The sequence below is a fragment of the Hakea prostrata genome, chromosome 3 (assembly GCF_041222555.1).
Source record: "Hakea prostrata isolate BN-2017 chromosome 3, UWA_Hpros_2, whole genome shotgun sequence".
Taxonomy (NCBI): Eukaryota; Viridiplantae; Streptophyta; class Magnoliopsida; order Proteales; family Proteaceae; genus Hakea; species Hakea prostrata.
In genome coordinates this window covers 72,083,934-72,101,303 of record NC_142602.1, presented here as the reverse complement: position 1 = coordinate 72,101,303, position 17,370 = coordinate 72,083,934, and the positions used below count along the sequence as shown (strand labels likewise).

General features: G+C 39.7%; 1 protein-coding gene across 2 annotated transcripts; it reads right to left on the bottom strand.

Moving 5' to 3' along the window:
* Nucleotides 1-1,752: 1,752 nt before the first annotated feature.
* On the bottom strand, nucleotides 1,753-13,354 carry LOC149022982 (uncharacterized). Of its 2 annotated transcripts, XM_089150863.1 has the most exons (4): nucleotides 12,427-13,354; nucleotides 10,655-12,312; nucleotides 9,221-9,290; nucleotides 1,753-2,609 (listed from the first exon to the last, which is right to left on the bottom strand). In XM_089150863.1, exons 1-3 carry the CDS (start codon nucleotides 13,091-13,093, stop codon nucleotides 9,231-9,233), a joined length of 2,385 nt encoding a protein of 794 aa, XP_089006989.1. In that variant the 5' UTR covers nucleotides 13,094-13,354; the 3' UTR covers nucleotides 1,753-2,609; nucleotides 9,221-9,230. The 2 variants fall into 2 exon arrangements, with proteins under 2 accessions (XP_089006989.1, XP_089006988.1); XM_089150862.1 differs by lacking the exon at nucleotides 9,221-9,290 and having other exon boundaries at nucleotides 1,758-2,609; nucleotides 12,427-13,353.
* Nucleotides 13,355-17,370: the final 4,016 nt, after the last annotated feature.

Genomic DNA, 17,370 nt, shown 5'->3' with positions numbered 1-17,370 from the left:
CACTGTATTGTGTCCTGGTCTAAATTTTCCCAAGAAGGACATGTACTACTCCTAATACATGAGAGAGACTTTTATATAAACAAACCCAATCAACTTCTCTGTAGAAGCATGCCTTACCTTTCTCTCTAGCTGTCTTTGCTTTTTTTTTTTCCTTTCGTGTTCTTACGAAGCAGATAGAAAAAGGAAACCAAGCCCATTGCTTAGCAATTTTAAACCCAATTTGTCTTGACAACTAATAGCCTCTGTTTTGCATTTAATCCCAAACCATATTGTTCAATACAGTGCACAAACTTCCCAAAAAAGTTGAAACAAAAAACAGATATGATCGTGAGATCCTACCTTGTACGCTTCTCTTGTTCTTGGAGGTCTGATAAGCACAACAAAAAACAAAACAAAAACTCAAGACCTGAAACAATATTAGAAATTGTTAGAAGGCAAAAAAACGGGTGAACCCAGCAGATCAGACAATGCACCTTTTGTGATAGTCTACCCAGATTATTTTATTTGGGAACAAAATGCTACCCTTCTTAGCTACCTGAATCCCGTTGGGAGAGTTTCTTGAACAGAGGACTCTGAATTGTGCTTCGTTTCTCAGACAAGTTGCGGTTTGAAAATTCAGACAGAAGAAGCCTTGGAGTTGTGCAGAGTTGTTTCAAAAGCTTTTAGCAACTCAGAAAGAGCTCTTCCGTTGGGTAAACTCACTGATGTAAATCCTCTGGCTCAAGATTTTCTCGTTGTTGTCGTTAGAATAAGGGAGGAAAAGAAGGAAAGAGAAGTAGCAGTAAGAATCAGTGAGAATCCTTGAGACAGGGAGGTTTGAGAAGCCACCGCGAGTTTGAGAAGAATTTTTCAGAAACGAAGAGCATGCTTTAGGGTTTGAGAGAGTTTGAGAAGGGATTTTATAAAATACTCTGCATTTACTATTGTACCTTCTTCATAATTTTAAAATTTCAAGCATACCACCGCATAAATGATGAGGATGACTTCTCACCTATAATCGATAATGGACTTTTAATCCATTGTGAATTTTGAAGGTTTTTCTATTATTTTAAATAAAAATAAAAATGATAATAGATGCCAAACCAATTAAAACAATGAAAAAATCTCATAATAGACAATGAGAATTGATACCAAAAAGAGCCTTAGTTCCAAGAAAAAGAAAAAAAAATGAAAAAATGCAACAAATGGTCGAGATTTAAACCCTAGCAGGCAAGCACGACCATCCAATGGCCGTAATTACACAAGAGCGAAGCAAAACCCAACCTCTTTCTTTTCAAATTTCAATATAGAAACTCTGTTCCGAAACTGAAAGTTTTCATTTTAACATCCTCCAAGAAATGCCTTATTCTCTACATGCAATAGATCTCAAAGTTTATAACTTCTGAGCAAGAAAGGATTTTACAAACGTAAACAAGAGTAAGATCTGAAGAGTCCGAGCTGACTCCACAAATAATGACTTCAGCATGCAAGAGTCCATAAAATGAAAGAACTAAGTAACAAGTAAAATGAGCGAAAAGAAACAAAATTTGCCCTCTGAAAGATCTGCCAGACTTGTTTTCAACTAGTGGCGAAGTCTCTCTAGGTCCAGAATATCTTTTTTCAGAAACTTCGAACGATTGAATTCAGAGTTATGAACTGCTGAAACTAATATCAGAATCGGAATTTTTATGCAGAAACGGATTCTACGAATTTTAGAAACTCTGCCAATGGGATGCGAGACTTGCCAAAAGAAAGAGAAGAGGAGGAAAAAAAAAAAAAAAAACCGTGAATAAATTACAAGTTGAACCCAGACCGTCAACGTCCTGCTGTGACGAACTAGAAATCTTCATCTACAAAGTTCCATTTTGTATGGTACCTCCATTACTTGCTTCAATTGAGTTACCCAGCCCTCAGATGAATTTTTGCTCTTAATAGCCACCATTTAGTGGTCTACCCACTGCAACTGCATTTTAATAGAAAAGATAAAAGAGGAATAGAATGTAGACAATGACCCAGGGATATCTAAATATTTCTGTTATTTCTTGATCCACAAGCATTACATAGACATCTTCGCGACTTACACACATAACGCATTTACTGAACTTGCCAGCTTGAACTAAAAACTGGAGAGAGGGGAAGGGAAGGAAGAGCTCCTAAAGTACTTCTACTCTGTTCCTGCCCTCTTTCCTCTATTGGGCCAATATCCCTACACAGCCTACACCCACCAATTCCATCCTGATATCTCCTGCCACTGTTTCAGCTAGAAGATTTCTTATGAGTCATAAGCATCAGTAACATCACTTGCAAACTCAGAAGGCTTAGATCATGACATTCATGCAAAAATGAGAAACAGTAATTGTTAATAATACATCACCATCAAATTAAAGCCCTCCTATCTGTGCATGTGCATTCTTTAAAGGCTAATAAGGATTGAACAGAACCATACTGAGATGTGGACCGTGTTTGCAGACATTCATTGCGGCTTTCACCTTAGATTATTATCATGACAATGTTTTCATGAATTAACTGGTCATATCCACTGCACTGACTCAAAAGAATCCAGATCTGTTTCAGGTGCTATCATGGAGTCCCAGGGAAACACTTCGATGTCGGCGTTTCTTTGAGCAAACCTGAAGATAAAAAACATAAAACGAGAGACCAATTTAGAGCCATCTCTAAGGGAAAACGCAGGTCAGCAATCATGGTAAGCAACATAAAAAAAAATCAGGTATGCAGTCAAAAGTAAGGACACACAATGGGAGTGCACTGTGAGATCACAAGCAGAGTTTCTCTGTCAATGAGTTAACCCATGCGTCCGTACAATCTAGACAGTTAGAAAAAACAGTAGTGAAAGTACCATACAAGTGAAAGAAAAGTACAAAGTGTGACTACAAGAATAAGCATTCCATGAACCAACCACAGATTTACGTGAAAATAGATCTTTTCGAAGATATCAGAGAAACTTGAGCCTTTGTCGCATCAATAATTGTAGTTCGCAACAGCCTACAACCTGTATACTAACAGAGCATTACAGGACAAATGTACACATCAATTATGATGTTCTGAAAGTTGGGGTGTCCTCAGAACGTTCAAAAACTGTTGACTTCTCAAGTGTTTCAACCACCAAATCCAAGGTCCTAGCCTCAAGGTCAACTAGGTCAATCATCAGGCAATAAATCAAAAAGACCCACATTCTGAAAGGTATATTAATATGCCAACTTTTAACAAGCGAACAAGAGACTGACGCTTGCCAGATAGACTGGTTCAATGTCCCCCAACCCAGTTCAGGGGTCCAATGGCCCAAACCCCTTGAGGCTTTCCAAAAAGGTTCTAGAGAGAGTAAGCTTCCCCTCACAAGAGGATTATCTTCTCATCATAAAAAGACAACACCTGTCAACTAAGGACCACATTTAACCTAACTGAATACAGATAACCCTCCCTCCCTTGCGACACCTAACCCAGGTAGGATTAAAGGCTCATACACCATGAATGAATGAAGTGTCTCTTCACCATTGACGAAGTATCACCATATGGATCCTGCCAAGGGCTACTGTACCGCTCTTTTATACATTGCTCTATTGACCAAACCATACAAATAAGAGGTAAGGCCTCCCAATTTTATTCGTTAAGTTCAATAGTTCTCTCAAGAAATCTCTCATGACGGTTGGAGAGAGCCCATTGTCCAAAATATGACCTGAGCATCAGAGGGTTACTCCTGGCTGGGACCTCTAACATGTCATTCTTCCTGTGACGGTTGGAGAGAGCCCGTTGTCCAAAATATGACCTGAGCATCAGAGGGTTACTCCTGGCTGGGACCTCTAACATGTCATTCTTCCTGTGTAGGTTATATAAGCAGTTTACTGAATCAGCTCAGATTGCTCAGCCTAAATTCTACAGATTGGCAGACTTTGTCCAGATCCAAGCTAAGACGCACCAGGCCGAATCTTGTGACAAAATATACATCCAACTTGCAAATAGACCAACAAGGCACCAACCATGTAACTTACAAGGTCTACAATAAGCAATAAGAAATACAAAAGCAAGTTAAGGTAATAATATAGAAGGAAAAGATGAGGAAAAACAGTCACAGGCATGGGCAATCAAAACATCGATGTGAAGCTGGTACAAATTCTAGCTAGTTTATTTTTGGTTTTGTTTCTATTTGTTTATGAGATTCAGGAATCCTCTTTTGTAATTATAAACAGCATTATGTAAAGGCTGTGGGAGGGGAACTTACAAGTTCGATAATTCTCTTCAGTCACCCCGTTCCCTTCATCATGTCCTACTCACTATCACTTCCATCCTCTTGACCCTGATGTTCTAGGATTTTAATCAGTTACATGGTATCAGAGCCAGGGGTCAGAGCTGTTTCTTTGCTTGTTTAAGACTACTCTGCTTTGAAGGTTAATCAAGAGCTAGTTTAATAGGTGCAGCATCCTTTGCTACAAACTACTACAGATTTAAAACCCTAGCTAAACTTTTTGTTGAAACTAAGGGTTTAGTACCGCAACGATCAAATGGAAAGTTTCCCCTCAAGCCCTCTTTGATTATTGAAGACTGGTTCTACTATAGTTTGTCCAATCAGTAGATTCTACTTGACTGCAATTTGGTATTTCTCCTCCTCAAAGATTTGGTTCTCTTCAGCTTGTGATTTACTTATTTGGGGTTTTCGACCACTAGTTGTTCTCAGACTGATTTCTAGATGTAAAGGCTGTTTTATCGCATCACCACTATTTGGTGTCCTATATCTTCAGAATTTTAGACCAATCAGGTGTGATTTAGCCTTTCTTTTCAATTTGGGGTATAACACTAATTCTAGCACTTTTTGTTGGTTCAGTCCCCTTCTCTCTCTCCAACCTCAAAAAATCACTTGGTTTTTGAGGTTGTTGCTGATTTGTTAAAGAATCAATTTGAGTTGAGCTTCGGTTTTCTTCCTTGCTGCTCGAATTCTAGAACTACCAGATGTGATTTAACCTTTTCTTTTCAATTTGGGATATCAAAGCTAATTCTAGAAATTTGTATTGGTTCAACCCCACCTTCTCTCTCTTCAACCTAAACAAATCAATTGGTTCTTGAGGTTGTTGCTGATTTTTTAAAGACTCAATCCTTGTTGAGCTTCTGATTTCTTCCTTGCTGCTGGATTTTTTTTGGGCTGTACACTAATTTGTTTCTTTCGGGTTCCCAAACCCCAAACCAGTCCTCTTTTTTTGGTTTCCCAAAGACTAATTATTGGGATATGATACAAACTGATTTACTACCCAGGGTTTTAATATGTTACACTGAGATTGTGGATACTTTGCCACAAGTAGCTAGTCTGGATCAAGACGAGGATTTCTTCTCAATGGCGGCTTTCCTCTTATGATTGCATCAGGGCACCCTCATCTTAAGCCTCCCTTCCCCATGATTCTTGAGGAAACTATGAAGCACTCTGAAGAAGTTAGAGATTTGGAATTCGGATGGCCTTACCATCTATATATCGGACAGCCCCACAGTTAATGATCTGCCACACACTACCTTCCCTCCCAAGGAATGGGAAAATTTCCCATTTGGTCCTTATATATTCTTTCTCCTTGGCTCTCTATCTAAGGCTTTAGTGCTGCTTTTTACTTTCTTGCTATTTTGGCTTCTAATTGGTCTGTTGGTTTTGGTTTCTTTCTATTAATAATTTAATATACTAAGTTTATGCTAACCATTAGAAAAAGAAGTGAAGAAATAGTTGACATTTCTTGTCTGATTAAAAATACATAAACTTCCAAATAAGGATGGCTTCTTTCCCTACTCCCGCCCCCATTTCTGGATTTAGAAAGGTACAATCAAGTCTTCCAAACCTTGATAACTCACATAAGATAAATTCATATGTAAGGAAATATGTAATAAAATCCCCATCCATTACTTAAAAAACATTAAAATCAGTAGCAAATATAAATCAAATCATCAAAGATGTTAATGCTTTTGACAGCAATATTCATACTAATCAATCCCCCACTTAACCAGGGTAAGATTTCAGAACTTTGGATACCGGAATAAGGTGACCAGTAATCAAGGAATCTTTCCCTGCAATTCGAATGCATCGATATATTATTCTATACGTCTGCACTGTAGTTGTTGCCATGACCCTAATGGTCCAACACTCAGGTTCAGGGTAGAGAGATAAACCTTCCATATTGACCGTGTGATGCAGATCAAAAGAAGAGAGAGGTTGGGGGGGGGGGGGAAGTGATAAAAGACAAAGAAAATGCAGAAAGTACAAGATAACAAGCTCAATGGCTTAACTCTGTGGCTGAGAACCTCACTCACCACTATAGAGCTTATCGCCTTCATTTTCTTACCAAATTGACAAGAGGCTATAGAAGAACTCCAAAGAGGCTGCAGCACAATCGTTTGTGCACGGTTAAGGGAAGAACAAAGATCATTCAAATCAAGGTTTAAAGTATCGGTATCGAGTATCGTATCGGTCAGGTGATTTTAAGAGACGTATCGTCCTATATCGAGTATTGTATCGCTCTGGCTAATGTATTTTAGTGTCATTCAATGGAGAGACGTATTGAGATGTATCGTATCGGCTGGGTCAAATATGGATACGTATCGGCTAGTATCGTATGGTATCGTGGGATACTTTAAACCTTGATTCAAATTAGAGTTTTTTAGCTTATGGTAAATTAGAGAACACAAGTTAAATGAGTAAAAGATATTAGGATGGTACTTAACAATCCACAATCACAACTAGATACAGAGTCTAGTCACCAGTAGTCTTTAATAAGTTGGGGCCTGTTATTTTTATAGCTGGACTAAATAACACAACAAAGAGGACAAAAGAATAAGATGAAGAATTATTAGTGGTCTGTTGGGTGCTTCTTCCAAGAAATATATCTACAGAGTAGGAATAAGCAGATGGGTGAAATCCTAAGCATAGGAATATTTTATGATCCTACCGGACACACCTTGACTTCCTTGGGAAAAACACAACATAATACAGCCAGTCATTCACAATAGGCACCGTTACAAGAAACAAACAACAAAAAAGATTAATTATATTGCAATCCAAGAGTGTCAGGTAAAGGTAGAATTATTGTATAGCTTGGGAGCGTTTGTTAGTAAGGTATGCTCATTAGGCCACAGGAATAATGTTTAACTTCTTCACAAACCAATTAAACTCGGATATCAGAAAAATCGGACATATTTGGACAGGTTTAATGCTTACCCTACATAATAAGCAATCATAGAAGCCTATGTGCATTATAATAATAAAATCCCAAGAAAAATTGTCCATGACTTGATAACTCTAAAACCCTCAATACTGCAGTGCTAATCTCGACTATGGATTCCAGCAGGAGATCAGCTTGCTACAAAATAACAGGAATAAAGGACAAACCAGATATGGAGAAATTTAAATAACTTCTCAAGAATTTCTCAGATTGGTCCGAAATTCAAATTGATAGCTCAGTTATCAGGTCAAATGAAATTGTGTACTATCCAGATCTGATAGCTGGATCTCAAGATATCAGGTTTTCCCATTCTAACAATGAAACTAGAAAGTAACCAGAAAATTCAAAACCATTGTAGAAAACATTTAAGATCATAACAAAGTTTAGAACAGCGTTGCTGATTTAGAAAGAGAATCTGACAACTATAGACAAAAAAAGAACTAGCAATTAAATGTAGAAAGCACTCAAAGCAGATACTGAAATCCCCTGATTAAAGAAACCTAGCTGCAGCAGGAATTGAAAATCAATGGAGATTTATGTTCTGAAAGAAAAGTGAAACCAAAACTGGGAGAAAGTAACAATGCCAAATTAAAGAAGAATGAAACAGAACTATAGACGACATTTGACAGGATAATATTAGGCAAAGAGAAACCATGAAAGCACAAAAAATGTCAGCCTCAGGTTAGAAGGCATGCGGCAAACCAACCTGGATTGACGGAAGAATGAATATTTAAAAAGAACAAAACAAAAAAATAAAAATAAAAAGAAAGAGAGAAAGACAGAGAAAAAGAATTTAATAAGAATTTCACCTAGTTACATGGTTAAAATACTACTAGCAACCCCAATCTGGAACCTAACCAGCGCTTACAACTGAATCTCACAACAGCTGAACAAACTTGAGTACCCCAAGAGCCACCAAATCTGAATTCTACAGATGCAAGCATGTATCCACAGGTCAAAATAAAACAAAGCATCTTCTTTATTTTGCAAACCTGGGTAGGGAAAACTTCTGACATATACTAAAATAAAATTTCAAATAACAGACTCAATTATACATGAAACTCCTCCAGCCAATAGCGTTCTAGAAACAACTTGACAACAAGAAGCGTTTTAGCTGAATGAGAAAAACCTTAATAACAATAAAAATAAATAAGGAAAAAACAGCCCCTAAAGGCAACATGGCACACATGCCTGGACAAAGAGGGTGCAAAATGACTTGCCCTACCCAATATAAAATGCAAATGCAGAAATCCTGCCCCAGTTGGTGTTTCCCAGCACACTACATTGGCCCCTGTGCTAGTTCAGGAGCCACACCATTTCAAGGAATCCTCTCCCAATGAATAAATAAGACTCCACAGAAAAGCTCATATTCCTACCCCTACCTATCTGTTAGGCCCATTAGATCAAAGGCCCAACACATTTGTAATCCAATCCAAAGCTTTTGGAAGCTAACTTTTTTTATTTATCTGTATAAAATATCTGGGGTTCGAAACAAAATAAGCCACTCCATAGCTTGAGTTGGTAGTGTCCTAAACCCACATAATAATAAGGAAAAAGACAACTTAACTTGAAGGAAATTCTATAACACAGTGCTTTTGAGGGACGGAATCCCAAATTGACTAAAAAATTGACCTTTCCCAACCGTTTGATGTAACTTAAGTATCTAGTGTAACAGGCAAAATAAATAAAACAAACCACCTGGTGACACATTTGAGCCAGTACATGTTATCAGACACGTGCATGGAATGACCCATGCAGCTCCAGAGGGAAAGAGAAAGGACCAGAAGTGCTAGCGTCATTTTGTACGCATATGTGGTCTGGGTGCAGGTACACGCTCCGGTGCCTGAGAGGGTGGCGTTTATTTTCTCATACAAAGAGACGGGGGGGGGGGGACTCCTAGAAACACAGGAGCTGAACAAACACTATACCAAATGGCAGATCCCCAGAAGATCCCAAAGAACTGAAAATCAGAACATCGTGAATAAGAGCAATGGTTCAAATAAACTATTAGTCTTGGATCGGTTCAGAAAACTGACCTAATTTTAACTAGGTTGAACTGCAGAGTCTTTTCCTTTCTTTTGCTGGAACTCTGCATTGTTCAATCCCCTTATACGCAATATCAATTTGAGGCATCCAGCAGTCCATGACAACAATAAAAAGATTATAGCAAAATTGGCCATGTAATTCAAAATTACATCTTCAGGAACTTAGAATTAACTTCAGGGCAGGGAAAAAAATGTTGCAAAGAGGTTGAAACATTTGGTACATCCAACTGATTCAAGACATCATGTTAGTTCTAGTATCTCATTTGTTCTGTCGCTGTTGCAAAGCAGAAAACTTATGACTCCCATTATGTAGGGCATTAACAAATATTAATTCCTAATAACAGGCCTTTTTCCTCACTCCAAAATTCTGTATGCTGTGCTTCTATAATATTCTATCCCACCCACCACATCACCCAATATTCCCCATGGTAGAAGATCTCACTCGCCCTAAAAAACCGAGATCTCGGCTGAGATGGCGAGATCTCGGCCAAGATGGCAAGGTATGGCATTTTTTTGGCGTCAACTCATTGGCCCATCTCGGTGGGTTTTAAGGTCCTGGTTGGGCTAAAACTTGGTATTTAGCCTATTTAAGGCATTTTGAACACACTAGTGGCCTTGGATCTGTGAGAAAACAACCCTAAGTATGATTTCTAAGTCTACCCATAGTATGAAATCAAAATACTGCAAGATTAGGGAATGCAAGGTTATACAATATGTAATATAGAACATTTAAGGCATATAAATGAAAAACAAGTGTATCAAATACATCAAATATAAATGTCATCAAAATTCTATCCATATGAGTATCACAATCACAATCTCGACTTTTGAGAATAGAGTGATAAAATGATAAAAACATTAGAAGTTCTATATAAATCATTAACACATAAGTTCATAAGACAATTAGAGAATGATTTATCTTCCTTTGATGTTGTAGATGTGCTAAGAGTAGTTGCAAGTGAAAATCCAACTGAAATCTGCAAAAAATGGCAAAAATTGAGAATTCCAATGAGATCTAGGGTGAGATATCGTGAGATCTCGAGCGGGGTATCTAATTTCGCAGAGCTTGATCTCTATCTCATCTCAGTTTATGAAAAAATTGAGATATCTCGCGAGATCTCCCTTCATGATTTATCCCCTAAAGTGCGGACTATCCAAAAAAATAACTTGAAAGATAGCTTGGAGGGCTTGTCCAAATAGTTTTTATGAGCTAAATATTGTTGAATTTTAAGATATTAATTGCAAAAATGTCATAAATTGAACCAGATAATGTTCAACATAAATTGATCGAAACCAGTGCAATAATTGATTACCAATTTCAAGCAACAGAGTCAAATGACCAATACCATAGTAATGTGATGCAAATGTGTGAGTGATATTTTGTACATATTGAAATAGGAATAACAGTAACCTTCTAGCACATACCTTTGTAGATGCTGGGGGTAAAGAAACCTGCCTAATAGTCTTTCCAGGTTCAGTCAGCTGCCGAATCTCTTTAAGTTGTTTTGCTATATCCTCTAACAGTTGCAGCTGTATTTTCTCCCTTTCTCTGTGCTCCGTAGGAAAACAAAGATTCCCTCTTCCCTCTTGCACAATCCTTAACCTTTCTCTTAGCCATTCAACTTCAGTGTCAAGTCTCAGTCTTTCATTATCAACTGCAGACATGGAATTCCTCCGCAAGTTAAAAGGAAAAGATTGGCGATGTATGTTATTGATTGGAGGCAACTCAGCAGTCAAATCAGAGAAGCTTCTATGAAGGTCACTTTCAGTTGCTGCCCTGCTTGTACTCGGTTGATCACTTGAAGAATCAATCCTACTGATACGGATACCAGAGATGTCACATGGAACACCATGTATTCTAGACCTGTTTGAATCTGTACCTACCAAACATCCTTGATGTTCTTCTCTAGCTTCCTCCTTTCCCAACTTAGAACTGTCATCAACCACATGAACATCATAAAGACTTGGTTCAGCCTCAACCTTAGAGATGTGTTGATCACTTCGTCCTCGATCTGAATTTTTTACATGATTCTCGACATCTTCACCGTCACATGGAAAATTGATTTCAGTACCACTAGGATTTTGAACTGCTTCCATTTCAACACCTTGGCATTGTCTAGCATCGTCCTTTTGATCCTGTCCTTCATTGCCAGAAATGATAGTTTGCCCAAGCAAGCCATGTTTCGGAGGGCTGTTTAACTTATACAACTTGGACACTGTCTCTTCTATCTGCCCTTCTCCTTGAATAACAGAAGGTCCCTCATCCAATGATACCATTCCCTTCTCTTGAATCTCTTGGTTACAATCATCAAAGGATCCTGGCACTTGTGGATGGATTTTGTCAAAACTCACTTTCCCTTGACTATCACCCTGTCCCATGAAGTTTGCATCCTTGTCCCAGTCCGACGATGGTACTTCTTTCACAAAAGCGTGAAAGGAATTTGGTCCTTCAACAGTGTGTGTCTCATGACTGGTTGATGTTTTTACATTTTTCTCTACTTCCCTTTTGTCAATAGATTCACAAATCTGCTGCAGCATCCCCGGATCCTCATTCGAATTCAATGAAAAAGTACACTTGGGTGCTGATACTTTCACCGCATCATTCACATTAACTTCCATAGGCTCATTGTTCATCAGAATCATCTGCCTATAAGTTTCCGCTTCCTTCTCCAGAAAGTGCTTCTCCCTCTCTCTCCTTACAATAATCTCTTTGAGAATGTCCATTTCCTCTGCATCATAAGCAGATTTCTCTTCAACCATTCTCAGATACTGCCTTGCTTCCATCTCTATTGATGCCTTGTCCTTTTGCAGACGAAGAATCATGGCCATGGCTTCATCAGCAGCACTTGCAGCAGCACTTCGTTCCTTCTCCAACTCAAGGTACAGAGCAGCACGAGCAGCTTGCTCTTCTTCAAGTGCTTGTTCCAAGACTCTAATCACATTTTTCTCATCCTCACCAAACCTCAGATCATTTCGAACATTGCGAACAAATTCTTTATCAGATAATGCACCCTCTTCCATGATCCTACTCTCACCAAATGATTCATTCACTTCAAAGCCGTGTACGCTTTCTTCTCCGTTAACTGAAATTTCAAAACGTAAACAATAGGATTTCATACACTGCTGTAAACAATGTACAAATTTACATACAAATGAATATATTAAACAAAGGCAACGACTTCGAAAGGCTCACTTACCTCGGAAGGCAACCCTAGCAGAACTCGTGGGCACTGAACCTTCTTCAGAAATTTCATGACCAGCTTCACTCATGCTGTAAGGGGAATGAGAAACCCAAACAGGCGAGGATTTCTTATGTTCAACAACAGCTTTGCGCCGGCGGCGCAAACCATACTTGGGCTTGCGACTCACGATTCCCTTCCCTTTACAATCGTTGCGGCTGTCGAGTGAAGCAGCAGAAGCCATCAATCTAAACCCATCCAGTTCATTCTTATGCGACAAAGATCCTCTCCTGCCATCGGAGATGGAACTGCACGAAGCTTCTTCCTCCATCTCATGAGGTCCATCACAGTGTTCTGTGTCGCCCAATAATCTAACCCTGAACTGGCACTGTTGGTCATTAATCTGTATAGAGTCGAAGGGGAACTTGCTTTTCACGGATAATTGAACAGATGAGATTCGACGAGGAGGGTAGTCAACAAGAAGTCTCTGCAAACACTTACCACCATGAGGATCACCAAAAAGACCATTGCAGGGACACGGCAAGTGCCAACCGAAGATACCCAGAAATTTCGAGGCAAAAAAAGCAAGGGTAGATCCACATAGCAGAAGATAAGCTAATCCAAGATCAAGGAAGGCTCCGACTATTCCACAGAACGTCCATGAATGAATCTCGTGGCAAGCCATTCGAAAACATGAAAGAATCACAAGAGAAACCCCACCTAGAAATGTTTAGTCGTAACTCGTAAGCAGTAACTCCCTGGCCCAAAAAGGAAAGACAAAAAGAGAAATCGGAGAGGAGAAGGGGATATCAGATACTGTTGACGACGAATAACAGATTACAAGGAAAGAAGAACCGACATCTCTCGATGCTTGAGTTGCAGAGAGGAGAAGTAATCGAGGTAGTCAGAACGGTCACATACTCACAAAATGGTCAGCTAGCCGAATTAAGTTAGGTCGGGCAGCGGGTTGCGGGTAACGGGCAGCGGGCAGCGCTTCGTGAGAGTCGTCAGACTTAGCTACGGTTGGCGGTAAGGCGGTTCTTGTTCGAAACTATCGCCGGAGCCGGAGGTATTCTCGCGTGAGTCATGTGTTACTTTCGCTTTCTGCTTGTGGGTCCCACAGTAACCCGCGTGATAAGCATCCGTAACCGCCGTCTACTCAGTTTTATCAGCAATAAGTGCACGTGGGGGCTGAACGGATTCTGATCATTGCAATCTTGGTCACGTGGGGAGATTACGAAGACAAAGATATTTTTTTAATTTTTTTTTAAAAAAAGGTAGCTTGTTATTATTGGGAGGGAGTTAAATTACAAATATAGTATTCGAGTGGGTGCGAACCCTTTGGGACCTTCCCGTGGGAGGATGGGTCTTTAACCGCTTGATTAACCCGTCATTGACTCTTTTTTTTAAATTCTTTTGTTCACCATCGAACCAGCCAATGACCGTGAGTTATGGGCCCACGTAATGAGGGAGGGGTAAGTAGGAAGATCCAAAGAGGGAAAATGAATTAGAGGGGAGACTTTTATGGATTTCCTCATAATGTATGGTGAAAAAATGTAAAGGAAACATAGACCTCTACCCAATAGGATAGAAAATCCGAACTTAAGGTATTGAGAGATAGAGATTCAAACTTAAGACCTCTTTGATTGTATTACTTTCACATAAGAAGCTGTTAGCTATAAAAAATCATTTAAACTTTGCTTGGTTAGAAGAGATGAATTGAAATAAAGTAAAAAAATAAGTCTTTTGATAACTAAATGAAAAATGCAATACCAAAGTGTTTGGTTGTAGATGAAAAAAAAAAATATATACATCCAATATATCAAAAAATTATGGATAAGTGGATAAGAACATATTCATCCTAGGTATAAAGGCAAAAAATCAATCTCATACAAAAAGGAAAATGTAAGATTTCTTACCAAGATTGCAGGACTTTATTTTAGACAAGTTATTCATTACATTTTTCATCCCTTGAATAAAATTCAAAATTGCCAGCTCAAAACCCCTTTTAGACTAAACACATAAAATTTTCAGTTATGGGAAATTAGTATTAATAAAATAGTTTTTCTTATGGTTTATATTCATCTCTTTCATTCTATCATCTTCTTTGTCGTCTTTATAACCAGACAAATACAATCCAAATAGTCTGAAAGAGTTTCTACTTTCCTCTTTCTTTAAGGTTCTCATCCATTCTAAGTTGAGAGTCAACCCGATACAACTGTCATATCTTAATTCTTCACTACTAAGCCTCCTCATTTCTTTAGTGACTGTTATGGTCATTATGGTTCAAGCCAATGAACTGGAGCAGATCGTTTGGACCAAGCCAAGGGTACAAATCTGATCCAAAGTGGTTCATTTGATACTTCTCAAACATGTCACTTCTCGGAGGAGATACCAGTTGAGAAGCTGCAAGGAAGACCATGCAGTGGCACACAACTGTCACCATGCTACTTTTCGGCTAAAGTAGCATTGATAAGAGATTCGACATATCTTTATCCGAATGTCAGTCACAACATTTAATTCCGCATTGAATGCACTGTGAATCATTAAATGCATATTGCTAATGAGGAAGCTTTTCATTTGTCCAAAGCCTGCCTTGAGTACTGCATACCCACGTTTTGTCTCCCCAACTGAGGACTGATGTCACATCAAGGTCAACTTGATGTTGATCCCTTGATTCACCTGTGAGATCTCCATCAGTCCTAGAGATCACACGGTCTAGCTTGTTGAACAAGCCACTCCAAGAAGTCATCACCACTCTTCATCTAGGCCATGCTCATCATAGGGTTAAGAAGCATCCACTATCACTTGAGGTATGGACCAACTATATATACCATCACTATGCCTGAGCAAAGGTAGGGCTTGAAGACTCCAGCCATTACTCTCCTGCATTTACTACTGAAGGACATTATCTTATTCATCTCCTTAAGCATTTATTGGAGGTGTCTTCCCGTCCCTAGAGGCGGCCCACTTTCACCATTATTTTGGTCTCAGGAACCAGACCCGGATCAGGAATGAACCAGGGAGCTCCAAGAACATTTTCACTACAACATTTTGCGCCGTTTGTGGGAAATGCTAACAAAAAAAGTTCTATAGCTTTTCTTTTGTTAGAATACTTCACTCATTGTGAAAGATGGCTAGAGGAAACTCAAGATATAGAGTTTGTAAGTCTCAAGAAAATCCCTAAGTCAAGAAGAAGGGGGCTAGCCGAAGGGCTGGAACTTCAAAAGATACGCAAGCCTTTGTGGAGCGTGAGCATCAATAGACTATTGCTGAGTTGCCTGTTGAGCTCCCCCTAGGGAATCACTCCCACTTCTACCCCAGATCCTGTACAACGGGTGGATCTGCACCAAAAGATGCTCGAGATGGTGGGTTCCTTCCAGTCAATGGTTAACCAATGGAGTAAGCTACTACCTTCCTCTGTTCCTGCTACCGTTTTGCCTGGAACAACGAATCCTTTTCCTATCAACATTAGTGACAAGACCTAGGGAAATGAAGCAAACATGCTTCACGCTCAATGGGCTAAACGTAAAGGCAAGGGCAAGGCCAAAGTGGCGGAGGAAGATGGAAATAGATATGTCTTTGACAGATTGGGGACCCATGCAGACAGACATTCCTTTCCAGGAGCTGTTGCTAACCAACCTCAAGCATCAAAACCCAGGAGAGCGTTGAAGGAGCGTGTGGCTGAATCTAGGGGACCACTACCTGATGACAGGGTCCCTAAGGCTTTAGAATCCGTTCGAGACGAAAGCATGTACCGTCAAGTTCAGGACATGAACGAAAGCCTCTTTCAGCTAGGTAGAAAGGTTCCTGGAGAAGTTCAATTGATACTGAGCCAAGATCCTTTTGTACCTGAGATCATGGTTGCGCCCTTATCGGTAGGATTCCATACCCCCACCTTCACATCATATAATGGGACAATGGATCCCATGGCACACATCAGTCATTTTACATCTATCATGACTATGTGTGGGGGAGGGGACCCCATCAAGTGTAGATGTTTTCCAGCTTCACTGACTGGGCCTACAACCACGTGGTTCTCTTGGCTGCAAAGGCACTCCATTCACAACTTCATGGAGCTGGGGTATGCCTTTGTGGCTAGTTCAAGAGTGGAATCAAGAAGGACAAGACAGAGGACAACTTGCTTTCCCTAAAGCAAGGGCATTCAGAGTCTATCCGAGACTTCATCTTTCGTTTTAATAGCATCTCCATCATGATCAAAGACCTTGATGACAAGGTGGCCTTCATTGCTTTCAAGAGGGCTGTGACTAATGAAAAATTAGTCACATCTATTGTAGAGAAGAAGCACAAGACCCTAGCTAAGTTGCTGGACTTGGGGTATGAGATGGCCATGGTGGAAGAAGTGTTGGAAGCGAAACGCAGCCACTATAGAGATCAGGATACACCTACCATTCGAAAGACTCCTGAATCAAGCTCTAAGCCACGCTTCCAGAAAAGGGACCCAAAGCCCAGGCAAGAGTGGCATGGCAAGCAGGTGATGGAGGAGGAGGATGAAGCGTTCACTCCTTTGAACAAGTCACGATCTGCAGTTCTAATGCAGATCCGAGACTTTGAAGATTCGGGCTTGCTGAAAACCCTTGGTAGGTTACATGCATGCCCTCAAAATAGTGTTGATATGGCAAAGTACTACAAGTACCACAAAGACATAGGGCATCATACTAATGACTGCTGCATGTTGAAGGTAGAAATAAAGAAGCTGATCGCTAGAGAGCATTTAAATCAGCATGTGAAGGCCACTCACCATGGTGAGGCCTCACCTTCGCTAAGAAGGCACAACAATTCTCATTCACATGATAGGACTGAGTCAAGGGGGAAAACTCCAATGGCGCCTAGGGATGAGGACCTTCCCAAAATCAATACAATATTCAAAAGACCCACTCCCGAGTCATTAAGGCAAATAAAGCAAGGAACACGTGTTATAGGCGCTGTTGAGCCTTTAGC

Coding starts and splice junctions, on each gene's coding strand:
- LOC149022982 (XM_089150863.1), bottom strand. CDS start 13,093: ATGGCTTGCCACGAGATTCATTCATGGACGTTCTGTGGAATAGTCGGA. Junction 12,313..12,426: donor TGCTAGGGTTGCCTTCCGAG/GTAAGTGAGCCT, acceptor TTGAAATTTCAG/TTAACGGAGAAGAAAGCGTA. Junction 9,291..10,654: donor TACCCCCAGCATCTACAAAG/GTATGTGCTAGA, acceptor ATTGCGTATAAG/GGGATTGAACAATGCAGAGT.